Source organism: Anoplopoma fimbria, chromosome 2 (genome assembly GCF_027596085.1).
Source record: "Anoplopoma fimbria isolate UVic2021 breed Golden Eagle Sablefish chromosome 2, Afim_UVic_2022, whole genome shotgun sequence".
Lineage (NCBI taxonomy): Eukaryota > Metazoa > Chordata > Actinopteri > Perciformes > Anoplopomatidae > Anoplopoma > Anoplopoma fimbria.
In genome coordinates this window covers 9,050,242-9,064,485 of record NC_072450.1, presented here as the reverse complement: position 1 = coordinate 9,064,485, position 14,244 = coordinate 9,050,242, and the positions used below count along the sequence as shown (strand labels likewise).

At 40.4% G+C, this 14,244-nt stretch overlaps 2 protein-coding genes across 2 annotated transcripts; one reads left to right on the top strand and one right to left on the bottom strand.

The window, feature by feature from the left end:
- Positions 1–961: 961 nt before the first annotated feature.
- Positions 962–3,729, bottom strand: LOC129104001 (RING finger protein 148-like). The gene is given in 2 exon segments (XM_054614650.1): positions 962–3,065; positions 3,068–3,729. Coding segments are annotated over 2 exon segments (1,086 nt in total). The 5' UTR covers positions 3,351–3,729; the 3' UTR covers positions 962–2,262.
- A 4,695-nt stretch (positions 3,730–8,424) lies between these two features.
- On the top strand, positions 8,425–14,044 carry slc24a5 (solute carrier family 24 member 5). The gene is made up of 9 exons (XM_054619354.1): positions 8,425–8,587; positions 8,912–9,091; positions 9,870–9,953; positions 10,180–10,283; positions 10,432–10,532; positions 11,314–11,597; positions 11,732–11,938; positions 13,079–13,180; positions 13,669–14,044. Exons 1-9 carry the CDS (start codon positions 8,425–8,427, stop codon positions 13,989–13,991), a joined length of 1,548 nt encoding a protein of 515 aa, XP_054475329.1. The 3' UTR covers positions 13,992–14,044.
- Positions 14,045–14,244: the final 200 nt, after the last annotated feature.

Here is a 14,244-nt window from a genome sequence, read left to right as displayed (position 1 = left end):
TTGGGCACCTTGTGGAGATTTTGAGACTTGACAGGATGTTAAAATGAGAAATTATTATTAAAATAAAAACAAAAACATTGAAGGGCCATCAGAGCAGGGATGAATTACCAAGCATGTCAATGGGGCCGGTGCCTAAGAGCCTCTGACCATAGGGGCCTCAGACCTAGATAGACTAGGCACCTTGGTACAGGATTATTATCAAAAATCTAAAATATTGTGGATGATTGTGAGTAAATGAATGATAGCCAAATACGTATGGAGTGTGACAGGAAGCTGTAGAGCAGTGGTTCCCATCCTGAGGGAAGACAAACAATTAAGAATTCAGTATTGGAGGTGCATATCATTTTCTGATTTTGCTTCTCTTCTGTGAAATATTGGATTATTTCAGGCCTCTTAAAATCCTTTAAATGAAAAAATCTGCTCAATTTATGTCCACACTGAAGACATACTTCATTTCAAGAGGTTACAATCAGCTGTTCACACAACCCTCAAGTCCTGACTGAGTTAAAAAAAAATGTGTCCATCCTCACAATACTTCAAAAGAAGCCTTAAACTTTCATTCTCTAAAACATCATGGAAGGATAATAAAAAAAAAAAAAAAAAAAAGATATTTCTATTCCACTGCCATACAGCTGCATACCTCTGCTTGCTCGGTCAGGCCCTACTTATGTGGTAAAATGATTATCCAGCTCAAGCTCAAGGTGTGTGCGGATCGGCTCCCACCTGTGCAGAAGTAATTACAGTTTCACTCCTCACCCACAGTTATTGGGAAACGACACCATAACTCTGAAAGTGAGACACAACTCAACACATCGACCTGCCTGATGAAAAGTAACACACCTGCACATTCACACTCGTGCACAACCATGTACTCCACAAACACAAACACACACACACACACGCACACGCACACACGCAAAAACACTGATCTTAAAAATTACATATGCTCGTAAAGTAGGCCTCATTTTGAGGGATTTATTGCATTCTAATAAGCATCAATGTGATTCAATACAGGGAGTAATATTCATTTGTACAGAGCAATTTAAGACTCCTTGAATCTGTAAGACAGTGGTGAAAATGATCCAATATAGAAAAATATATTAAGTGCCGTAATCAGCATATTCCCACTAGCAACCAAAGTTAGAAACAAATATTTAGGGTTAATAGTCTACTGAGGGACAAACTAAATCTGAGAATTGCAAGAATCATTATTTAGCCATGTTAGAGTTCAGAGGTAGACAATGGGAATTGAATAAAACACCATTCCAAATAGTTCAAAGGAAAGTCCTGGAAGACATATTCAAGAACAACTGTTTGTGATTGCACATGAAAATCAGCTGTTTAGAGCAGGAAAATGGCTATACATTAATTATGCATTTCATCTATACTAACAGACAGAACTCGACATGATTGATAAATAGATCTCAATAAACGTCATTTCCAAAATCCATTTCACATAAAAATAATTTCCCCTAGCCAACAGTCAAGATAAGATTTTTGGGCGGCATATCATCAACAGTTCTTATGACATTTATTGCATTGCTACATTCTCAAGAGCAGCTGGAAGCCAACAAATTATTAAAAAGGACTGGAAAATTCCTATTTCATACGTGGCAAAGATGTTTTTTTTTACAGTCCACGTTGTGTAAGAGTCCCAGCCCCTCAGGTGATGTTATTCACTCATCCTAGTGCAAAGTGTGTCATGCTGCATTCTCCCGTTCAGGGTGTGTTCATAAGGGTGTGTTTGTGAATCCAGCCTGACAACAGCAATAGAAAAATCATACTCCAATTTAAAAAGAGCAGAATATATATACAATTGTCAATTGTGAGTGAGCTATTTGTTAGGAGGACATTTGGCCCTGACAGATATTCAAATGCTTGTTACTTTTTCCCTGTCCAGAGTCGAGCTGGTGTGTCTACTATGCAAAGCAGAAATTTGCCACTGGCATCACCCAACAAAAAATATTCTAACCATCTAAAGGACACTTTATGAACACACCCCATATTTACACACTCGCACCAGGACAGAGTAAAGGTAGTGTCATCCAAGCTAATTACCACAAGGTCCATTACACATTTAAAATCCTTGGATGTTTTTTTATTGAAAATCTTAGCGTGCCTTCATTTCCTGTTGGAGCATTCTTGTGTGATTCCATCGTGCTTGTTCGGCGCATCCCAACAAAAAAATATCTATTTAAAGAAAACAGGGAATTTGCCCGTGTCTTGGTTTTGTTGCCGTTTTTTTGTTCCCGTTGCTGTTGTTCATCTCCTCCCAGCCTCAGAGTCTGCCTCGAAGGCCCTGTTGTCATAGAGATGCTGATGTCTGTCCGGGTCGGGGCTCACTGGGTCAGTCAGTGGGACTTCGTACATGGGCTCTCCTCCCGTCACTGTGATCACAGTGACCTCTGGTGGGGTCTCGGCGGACAGGCTCTCCTTTGTTTCCTCCTCGACCCCCAGGGCCTTCAGGATGTCGCACTTACACATGGGGCAGGTCCTCCTCTGCAGCAGCCAGGGCTCGATGCAGGCTTTGTGGAAGATGTGGTCGCATGTCAGCACCGTCACCACTTCCCCTGCCTTGTAGGACTCGATACACACGGCACACATGTGGGAGTCTGAGGTGGTTTCCTCATCCCCCGTCTTGAGTTTGCGTACTTGCAGGCGCTTAATCGCTCTCTTGGCCTCAGATTTCAGCTTCCTCTCCTCGCGCTTGTGCCTGTTCATGCTGTAGAGACGGTTTGCAGAGATGAACACAAAGTAGGCGATGGAGGCGACCGTCACGATAAAGAAGGCGATGGACAGGAAGTAAAGCCAGTATGTGTCCATCCAGGGTCCGTGAGGGCTGCCTACGTAAATAAACATCTCCACATCTGTCCCATTGCTCACCAACCGCACGATCTCCATGCCCTGATAGTTGCTGATCATGATGGCCACGATACCACCTGCTTCCGAGTGCGCCATGTGAGTGGTGCTGTTGCCTCTGCCGTCCACATTGTACACCACCACGCCAGCTGCCCCTTGACGCTTGGCGGCGTTGATCTTTTCGCTGAAGGTGCAGTTGCCCCTTTAACCAGGGCTATCCAAGGCGGGGAGCTGGAATTGCGGTTGTAGACGGCATCTGAGCCGCAGCCTTTGGGGTCTCCCCTGGGAAGCGTAACAATGCCTGAGGTTTGCTCCAGGGGAGAGTTGCGGCCGTACACACCACACTCACAGTATTTGTCCACAGTCTCGTTGTTGTTGTTAGCATAGCGTATTTCCACCGCGGCCGTCCAAAGCACCACGGCAGCTGAATAGTGAACAAGCCCTGACAAACACAGCAAAAGCAGCAGACAGTGTTGTGTCTTCTTACCCATGGTAACGCTCGTCTTCAAAAAACAAACAAATAAAGAAGAAGCCCTTTGTTAGCCTCTTTAGCCTCTTCAAAACTGCTTTGTTAGTCCCAGTTCCTGGTTTTGTTCAAGCAACAGCGTTCTGAACACGGCTTTGGTTTCACCCAAGCTGCTGTCTACCGTAATCTGATATGAGCGTTTGGTAACACGACACGAGCTATGCGTCAGCCACTCGCCTCTCGTTATCTTCCTGAACCTTGAACACTGAGCACTCCTCTCAGAGGGCAGGGTGCTGGTATTCAACAAGTGGTTGTGCACAAAAACACACAGACCTGTGCTGGTTTTCCAGAGCGAAGGAACAGCATGCGACAAGGCAAGACGCGATAAGGAAATGATAAGTTTTCATGGGCATAGGTCAATAACAAGGAACAATCCTGAGAAACTATTAAAAGCAGCTGACTTCCCCTTATGTAAGGATGAGCAAAGCAACTCGACCAGTTCTGCTGGTTGCGCTGGTTTCCTTCCCCTATTTCTGTGGCTGAGATCACTGTTGTGAAAACTCAACTGACAAGTATTACTTCTCTACCTTGTGGTATTTTACTCTGAAAGACCGACTGCCACACATTTCAACAGACACACACAAATTATGAATGTGACTTTTGAATCACCTTAAAATTGCACACAGCATATAATAAAAGGTGTTTGTGTTTAGATACCTAGAAGCACTTAAAGAGAGCTTTAGTCCACAGAGCTAACATAACAGTGACAACTGAGATCAATAGGGTACTGCAGAGTTTCCATTGTATCTTCTTTCTAGTGAAAGCGCACACACACACACACACACACACACACACACACACACACACACACACACACACACACACACACACACACACACACACACACACACACACACACACACACACACACACACACACAGGCTTCAAATGACAAATGAGATGGAGAGGTTTCTTGCCAAGCTGCTAATTTACCTTAGTTCTTCAACACACACACACGCGCACATGCACACACACACACACACACACACACACACACACACACACACTGCAGTGCACCGTCCTTTTTAGAATGTACGATTAAATAATTTATCTCAGTGGGACAAAAATCGGTAAATAAAAAAAGAGCCTGGTATTTATTCTTAGTTTGGCTGCAACCCACAGTTCTTGATAACAGGAACAAAAGGTGCAGCTGTGACCCTTAAATTCCTGAAACTGAAATAATTAACTAAACACAGCAGAGAGTAAAGCTCAATTTGAACCCTATCAATATCATATTAACTGCAGAGATTTTTTATTTTTTTTCTGTTTAAACATTCTACCATATTGGTGTGACTTTAGGAGTCACATTTTTAAACATATCCTCTCAAAGATATCCTCTTTCTGCTTCAGTGCTGACATCTCCTGGTCAAAGACAGTCAATAATGAGAGGTGATATAATATGTGATATACTGACTGTATGTCATGAATACAGACAATTTTGTCCCAAATATATTTTGTAATTTCAGTAGTATTCCATATTGTAGGCTAGCCTGGTGATAATAAATAGGCCAACAATGAAAAATACCATGCAATAAATGTAATTAGAAAACTGAATGCTGCGTGCATGTTATGTTATAAGCTAAATATGTTAAAAAATAAATAAATACATAAGACATTATTAAATAAAAAATGTAATATATAAATACAGACAAATATACAGTATACTGTAGCCCCAAGACATTTAAAATAAAAAAGTTTTTTTTATGTCCGCTCAAAAATGATGTCCTCCACTTAGTGAAAAGCGTCAGTTTAAAGTAAAACGGTAATTGGGCAGAAATTCTGTTTGTAGACCCTAGAAAAAGGCTATTTTGAAACTGCTGATATCGAATAAAAAACTCAGTTCTGAGAAAATAATTGAGTCTCATGATTTAAGCTGAGTTTTTAAAAATGTATTGATTGTTTCACAATTTCCTAGTTATGCTACATATTTGTGTCTGAATTTATATGATTATTTATTTAATGATTACATTTATTTAAACACTTTGGATCTCCATAACATCCATGATGGTCACACAAACCTACACATTTCCTTAATGTCAAAAAGAAGTCAAACTACAAGGTGACTCACAAGTGTTGTAAAAAAAGACAAGAAACCAATCCCATTATACCACACAGGGGCGCCATTTACTCAATGTTTATGTCTATCATTTGACAGTAAACAACACTGTTTTGATTCAATGTCATCCATCATAACAAAAGAAACATTTGCCACCTAATGGAGAGATAATGCTGGTCTCTAATATAATCAAAATGCCAAAAATACTTTTAAGGAATGAATATTGTTGGCAATCTCAAGGACATTACGCTTTGCATTCACACAACCTGCTACTTAATGTAAAACATGCAATTGTATCAGTTCAGTGCAGAGCAATTGACAAAAAAAAAGGAAAGACGCTTACTATTTCCTTTAAAGCTCTGTCTCTGCAGGGAAGACAGACTGTCCATCTGTGTAATGTCTCCAGAGCACACATGTTTCCTGGTCTGTGTATTTGAGGTAAAACTTGGGGCATGTCCCAACAAGCCCCAGACCCTGTCTCACCCCACACCCCACACCCCTTTTTTCTGCCCCATAGTCTACATGTTGGGTGTAGCCTATAATAAGAGTTGTAATATGAGCAAGTTACTTATATAAGTAGGAGACGAGGAGACGAGAGGAGGCCAAGGTACCTCTCATGTTCATATCATCATGAGGATATTTATGAAAAGTAGTAGATGCTTTCATTTTCCTTTGCTGTTCTCAATGGAACCTTTTCTTTCCTTATATGGAAGTATTTCATATCCCTAAAGAAGTGGGATATCACACTATATCATTTTTTACATTTTATGGCAATTTTAATACAATTATTGACATTAAGTCAGTAAGTAAGTATTAGTAATCTCTTTTAAATCACTTCTTAAAACACATTTTTACAGAATGGCTTTTATGTGATGTCGTCGTTTTAATGTTTCCTTTTAATTGGTTTTAGTATTTTATCTTATATTCGTTTACTATTTTATGTTTACCTATTTTACTTGATTTTATTTATTTTGTTCGTTTATTTGATTGTCACTTGTTATTTCATTTTGTTTCTTAGTTAATTTTTATCCTAACGATTGTTCTTAATGTTTCTTCTATTGCACCGTTTTGCTGCCTTGTCTGTCGAAGCACTTTGTAAACCTTGTTTTTAAAAAGGTGCTATATAAATAAAGTTATTATTATTATTATTATTATTATTATTATTATTATTATTAAGTAGCCTAAATGTTAATTAACTGTCACATCTATACTGTTATAAATCATAAATCATGCAGGGTTGCAAAGAGTATAGTTTTATCAGAAAGCAAAAGTATGGTTAAAATGTGTAAAACGTAGGTCTGTTAAAATGTAATAATGTGATCTCAGTAAAAAAAAAAAAAACACAGTTAGGCTAAAATATAGTGCTGCAGGCCGCACAACGAGCCTCATAAGAGTTAACATGAAAAGAGTCCAGAACTATGACAATGATCGGTGACACCACGGGGTGCACTAAAGCATATGTGCAGTTTGAGAAGAGAGTCAGAGCCATGAACAAGTGTGTCACTGTTTATGAGTGAGTGTGTTGTGTTCACCTGTCTGCATGCGAAGACCCCCCTCAGTCGTCTCAGCCTATAATATAACCAGTCCCCTTGGCCTTTCTTTCCCAGTAGGCCTGTAACCAGTCCATTCAGCCTCTCTGTCCCATTATAACCAGTCCATTCAGCCTCTCTGTCCCATTATAACCAGTCCATTCAGCCTCTTTCTCCCATTATAACCAGTCCATTCACCCTCTCCTTCCAAACAGCAGAAAGGCGTCAAACACACGTGTTAGCTGGACCCATGATGCACCTGTGGTTCATGCCCATGTCCTGGGTGTGTTTGATTTGGGTAACTTGGCGTGCTGGCCTGGTGGGAGATTAAAAGTACTACTGCTTTATTAAGCTTTGGAAACTGTTTAACATGGACTGCATATAACATGGACTTAGTTTCCATGACGTCAACCACTGGTTTCTAAAGAGCCGTTGTGTTGGTGAAGTTTAACTTAGCTTTAGACGGGTGGCTCCGCCGGTCGCCATCTTGGAAATGACGTCACTCCCACCTGTCACTCAAAGCGGGCTAAATGCCTAAATAAAAAAAAAAATTTTGCAGCAAGTAACTTACTTGAGATATTTCTTATCTTTTATTTTTTTATTTTATTTTTATTTTTACTAATAACTATTTTTTTGATAACTCAAACGTCTTATAACTAAAAAAAAAAACTAAAAACGTTGCCACGGTAACAAGAGTAGCCTTAACACTAATGCGATTGGCCTATCCATCTATATTGACATTTCTATATATGGGTGTGTGATCCTCTAGCGTGAAAGCTTGACCTTGACCTCTATGGCACACACACATATGCTTATATTTTTATATTTCTTCCTCGTTTTATAAGCATGTCACCAAAAATTAAATGCATTTGCTAAACCCTGTCAGAAAGCTAAAAGCTGATTAAAAATATAGTTTTTTTTCGTGGTAAATAACTCCTGAAACTTAATTTGTAGCCACTAATGAACATTAATGTAAAGTATTAATTATCCCTCCGGTTGGTAATAATCATAAGCATCAAAGCATTGTTGTTAAAGTTGCTGTCTAACTTGCAGAGCTCCCTGCATACAGTCTTTTCTGTTACCAGAAAGAAAAATAAATACTTTTCCACAATCAAAGATGTGTGTTTGTTAAGGTGGGTTTATCATGAACGGCTACACCCCTGATGTGCCTCAGGCTGGAGCGTGCTCAAGTCGACTGGAATGACTAGCAACTCGTGACCCCCCCCCTTCTTGGTAGTACCAGACCTTAAAAGATGCCTTCTCGCCCCAATAATCCCTCTCTCTCTCTGCAGCTTGTAGTCGTAGTGTAGTGTTAGATGCGGTGCTTACAAGCAGCTTCAGCCCATATTTAATATTTTTTATTTTTTTTTGCAAGCTTGTTAGAGTAAATAAACATATGACTCCTTGGAATACTTGCTAATTTTTTTTTTTTTACTTCATTGACTCCAATGACCATGAATAAAATCAGGCCTGCAGCTCTGCACAAAAAGAATCGAAGAGATTTTATACCTTACTTTTTAGGATTTGTAATATTTTTATATTGCACAGTCTACCTTGTGTCATTTACAGCAAAAACAGCTCAGGAAACCCACTCTACCAGGGTGCGTCGGGCTCTTGGTAAGAATCATCATTGTGTGAGATTTTGCTTATTTTATTAGTACATGTTTTTAAAAATCTCCCATTCTTATTCTAGATACATTTGTTTTATTATTCTAATCTGTTAAGTGTGTCATTATAAATGTCACGGTTTCTTGTTTTACAAAGTATGAGTAATCAATTGTGGTTCAGCAGCTGTGACAGTGTTTGTTCTGTAATCCTCATGTCTTATTGGCATGAAAATACCGTGTAACTGCCATTAAGAGCTGCTACTCCAGCAACAGCATGGTTGTTTGGGCTGTTTTTTGGGGTTTTGTCAGTGACATGTGTGTGCTGCTGTTTCAGAGAATGAGACTGAGTGCATCTCACCACAGTCCTCCGAGTTTCCTGACGGCTTCTTCACGGTGCAGGAGAGGAAGGATGGAGGCCTCGTCATTTATTTCATGCTTATTTTCTACATGTTCCTGGCTGTTGCGATAGTCTGCGACGATTACTTTCTGCCTTCCTTGGAATTGATCAGTGAACGTAAGTGACACATCCTTGCTTTGCATCATCGTGTGAACTGTAATGCTGTGATATACTGTAATTATGGGAATAATGAGGATTTACAAGATTACTACTACATGCAAAGGATTAGGCTGCACAGATATTGTAGAGCTCTTAAGGAACGCCTAAACAAATATGTGGACAGATTTAGTAAAAGTCCATAATATGATATGTTTGTTTGACTGATTGAACAGTGTTTTAGTTGGATTTTAATGAAAGGAAATAACTTTCACCAGGCTGTGGTCCATCTGCATTAAAATAAACTAATGCCCTTTTTCATCATCAGTTAATCTGTAATTTTTCAATGAATCATTTAATCATTTGGCTATGAAAAGTCTAAAAAAAAATAGTGATAAATGCCCAACACTAGTCCAGAGAGTCCAAGGGAATGTCTTTTAATGTCTTGTTTTGATTGACCAACAGACCAAAACCGAAATAAAGTCAGTTCAAAATGATATGAAACTGAGAAAAGCAGCAAATCCTCACAATTAAGAAGCTGGAACCAGCAAATATTCAGCTTTTTTTCTTGATTGAATATTGGAATAATTGTCAAGAAGCTGTAAACTTAACCAATAAACTTACAGGAGGTAGACAAATTACATACCAGTAAAATATGCATTACCATACTTTAGAAATAGCCCTTAGAGGTTGTTTGTGCTATTGTTGCATTGGACTGTGTTTAATCAGGTGCTTCTGTTATTTTGTACACACCGTGTAAATTGTCATATTCTCTTTGTGTCTCATGTGTCTCTTTCAGGCCTCGGACTGTCTCAAGATGTAGCCGGAGCCACATTTATGGCAGCTGGAAGTTCTGCACCTGAACTGGTCACAGCCTTTCTGGGTAATCATGGATTACTATTTACAACTAGCAATGTTGATGTTAGTTGTAGCAGTCTCTAGTTGACTCTACCACTCTTTGGGAACAGAAAAGGACCGTGGCCTTATGGGACATTTTTTCATCTCAGCACTCTAGTTGCTCTGCCGACATTTCCTCTACTTCTTTTTCATCCTTGCTTCCACGTAGTCCCTGTCCTCAAAGCTAAGACGTGACCTTTTATCTGTGTCAGGTGTGTTTGTGACAAAGGGAGATATCGGGGTCAGCACCATTGTGGGATCAGCGGTCTACAACCTACTAGGAATCTGTGCCGCGTGTGGACTCTTGGCCTCTATGGTACATTATGACACAATCACACACTGGCAATATTCAGACAAAGGCTAACTATATGTAAGAGCAGTACCTTTACTGGGTCAAAGCGGCAGAATTATTTAACACTGTGTTGTGTGAGCTGTAAATAATGTATTTTTGTTTTCCTTATCAGGCCGGGCGCCTCACCTGTTGGCCACTGTTCAGGGACTGCCTGGCATATGGCATCAGTGTTTCTGCTGTTATTGCCATCATTTCTGATAACAAGGTGTACTGGTGAGTTTGAGTGTGACCTTACAGCACCAACATGTAACGTGGTTATAAAAGCCAGAGTCAGATACACCTGTTTATTGCGTCTTGTGACACTAAAAACAACCCATTTAAACAGATCTCATAACAAGTACAGAGCAGTACAGTACTGTGACTCACTGACATTTATCACGCTGATCATACAGCGCAATAAATGTTCCTTAAATAAGACAATGTCGCATCATAAACACAGCAATTGCAGTACCCATCCTTGTTTATGAAAGATTTACACATGTACTGGTATTACTAACTTTTGGTGATAGCACATAGCTTAAAAATAGCACAGCTTTGTTATTATCAAGATATAGAGTGTCATAAAAGCAGAACTTTATTATCATTCCGTGAAATAAAAAAGTATTTCAAAACCAAACTATACTATATAGTATCTAAAAACTGCTGATAACAGTGTCCATCCTCTGGTTCCCCTTGAGGTAAACACTGTTAACGATGTTAGCATCGTTAGCTTCCGGCTCAGACATCGCCATGTGGAGACATTAAGAGGCAATAGAAATGCTCCCAATCTTGTATATTAGCTATTTTTATCTATTGGGTTTCATTATTTACAATATATATTTATTTAAATCAACTGATTAAGATACTTTTTGAGGTCATTTATGAACTGTTTGTTTTCCTTGGTAAATCTTTTAAAAGCAAGGCTTTTCAATTCTCTGAAGCTCCATTCTCTCATATCTGTCCCCGAGGTGAAGAATCAATGTCGAAAGCTCAAAGTGTGTGTTTTTGTTTCCAGGTACGACGCTGCGTGTCTGCTGCTGGTCTATGCCGTCTACATCGTGGTTCTGTGCTTTGACCTTCGCATCAGCGAGTTTGTCCTGAGGAAGCTGAGCCCCTGCTGCACCTGTCTGGGTAAAGGACCGGGTGAGAAGACTGAGACGCAGCCTCTGATGGGCTGGAGCGACGAAACCAGTCTCCGCATTCACAGCCGCTCCAGAACAGACAGCGGGATCTTCCAGGACGACTCGGGGTACTCTCACCTGTCCCTCAGCCTCCATGGCCTCAATGAGATTCCTGAAGGTAAAACACACGTCTACATAATGCCCTGTATCCATCTTGTGACATCCACTTGCTTTATTTGACCTAAATGTCCCCTGATGAAGTGATACAAATCCACTAATTACATGTTTTTTTTTCTGCTTGGGTTCCAGCAGAGCATAAAAGTGTGTTTGCCGTGCCGGAGAGCGACCTGAAACGGATCATCTGGGTTCTGTCTCTGCCCATCATCACTCTGCTCTTCCTGACCATCCCTGACTGCAGGAGAAGGTTCTGGAAGGGATGGTTCATGGTAACCTTCTTCATGTCAGCGGTCTGGATCTCAGGTTTCACGTACATGCTGGTGTGGATGGTCACTGTTGTCGGTAAGATCATGGTTTTAACTTTTGCTGGTGAGAAATCTGCACATTTCCTCAGTGTTTTCAGTTTAGTTGCAGGTGTAAGTCTCATGTGTCAGGTTATAGAGCCTCTGTTGATCACAAGTGTATGAAACTTGTGAGAAAAAATGTCAGATTTGCAGAGTAGAATCACATGTTGGTCTGCTGGCTAATTCCTGAGATGCCATTTTCCCGGAACGTTAAGAGGGGGGTTATTGTAGCTCCAGTGGGCCATGTGCATAACCAGGATTAGTCTGTTTCACCCTTAAGGCAACAGTCATGTGAGCCCTGGGTGCATGTACAGAAATATCAGCAGGCACAGGGCCATCAAACTGACCTAGGATTAGGCCGAAAGGGGGTAGCTTCATCATGTGACGGTGGTAGGTCTACTGGATTATAATGGGATTATTATCCCGTAGTCGTCAGATAGGCTCACGTGGAAGGAGAGTTTGGTCATATGAAAGAGGAGGCATGAGACCGAGCAGGTAAAACTCAAACAAACAGTATGCCATTGAAAATGTTGGAAACGTTCCTGCGTCTGTGTTCAAAAAATCTGGATTTACTGAAAATATATTTTTTTACCCCATAATGTCCTGCTATTCAGGACACAAGGTCGTGTCTTTTGCAATATGTCTGGAAATCCGTCTGGTTTATAGTGATATTAAAGGATTTAAAGATTACAGATATTACACCTGTTGGGTTTTGTAAGACTTGTTCAAATATTCTTAGACTTAATTTGGCGGTTTGGCTTCAACAAATACATGAATTAAAAATGACAGTAAGGAAGTATTATCCACCAGAATTACACACCCTTCCCTAGCACATAATGTAGTAGCTCGTTACAGGACATACAAATGTCAACACATTGTAGAGTTAAGTTGGTGGCTTATTGAAAATATTCTTAGGTGGGCGTGGTTCTGCTTGTGGAATTTAGTCTTTTGACCTCAGTATTTCTAAAATCCTGCTACAGCCCTGCCTCTAGTGATTATTTATTAACCCCATAGTGGTGATTATTTTATTAACCCTTTACCTACAGTAAAGATCGGCTGCTGTTTTCACCCCCACAGCTAGCTCTATGTCGGTGTTGGATGTGGACTTTGATTGTGGGTTTGCATTATGTTTACACAGGCGAGACCCTTGGCATCCCTGATACAGTTATGGGCCTGACGCTCCTCGCTGCTGGAACCAGTATACCCGACACCATAGCCAGTGTGATGGTGGCCAGAGAAGGTAAACATCAGTGTCACGATTTAACAGACGCAATTCACAGCCAGCCTGAATATAGTTTGGTGGTAAAATGGACTTGCATTTTACAATTTGCACTACATTTACACACTGATGGCAGAGTTTACCATACAAGTTGCCAAACTGCTCATCAGACTCTAATTACAATGCTCACAGCAGTTTTGGGTTCAGTATTTTGCCCCAAGGACACTTTGGCATGCAGACTGGGAGGAGCATCCTGAGTCAGTCACATTTAGTTTGAGCCATAAAACAATTATTAAAATTAAGAGTAATGTGCTTCCTTATCTCCTTCTACATATTTGGCACTGCTCTCCTGCTGAAAGACATTTAAGTGGGAACTATTGATTACCGATTCATTTTGCTGACTCACTTTCCCAGAAGCCATTTCAGAAATGACAAGTACAAAAATAAATTCATTTATATATCTTAGTGAGACCTCAATCCAGTCTGTAAACATGTTTTCTGTTCATCAGGGAAAGCTGACATGGCCATGTCCAACATTGTGGGCTCTAATGTTTTTGACATGCTGTGCCTGGGCCTGCCATGGTTCATCAAAACGGCCTTTGTGGACACCAACAACCCTGTAGAGGTCAACAGCACTGGACTGGTCTTCATTTCCGCCACGCTCCTCCTTTCCATCGTCTTCCTTTTTGTGGCCATTCATATCAACGGATGGAAGTTGGACTGGAAGTTGGGACTCGTTTGTCTCTTCTGCTACATCCTCTTTGCCACTCTGGCCATCCTCTACGAGCTGGGGATAATTGGGAATAATCCCATAAGATTGTGCGGTGGCTGAGATCTGACCTCACAGGTACGGAAGCCACATTGACTCAAACAGCAGCCCAAAAACACAACATTACTGTGAAGTCTAAGGAAAACTCACATGTGCTGGTCACATCTCATGAAGAGGATGATCTCAATTAATTTATATATTTATATATATATATATTTTCACTTAAGGTGGAAGTGTGCCAAAGATCATTCTCTTGTGTGCGCCTGTCAGATCCAGGCCTGCCGCCTTATCATACAACTAAGGCCCATTATCATGT

Coding starts and splice junctions, on each gene's coding strand:
- slc24a5 (XM_054619354.1), top strand. CDS start 8,425: ATGAATAAAATCAGGCCTGCAGCTCTGCACAAAAAGAATCGAAGAGAT. Junction 9,092..9,869: donor CTTGGAATTGATCAGTGAAC/GTAAGTGACACA, acceptor TGTCTCTTTCAG/GCCTCGGACTGTCTCAAGAT. Junction 11,598..11,731: donor CCTCAATGAGATTCCTGAAG/GTAAAACACACG, acceptor GGGTTCCAGCAG/AGCATAAAAGTGTGTTTGCC.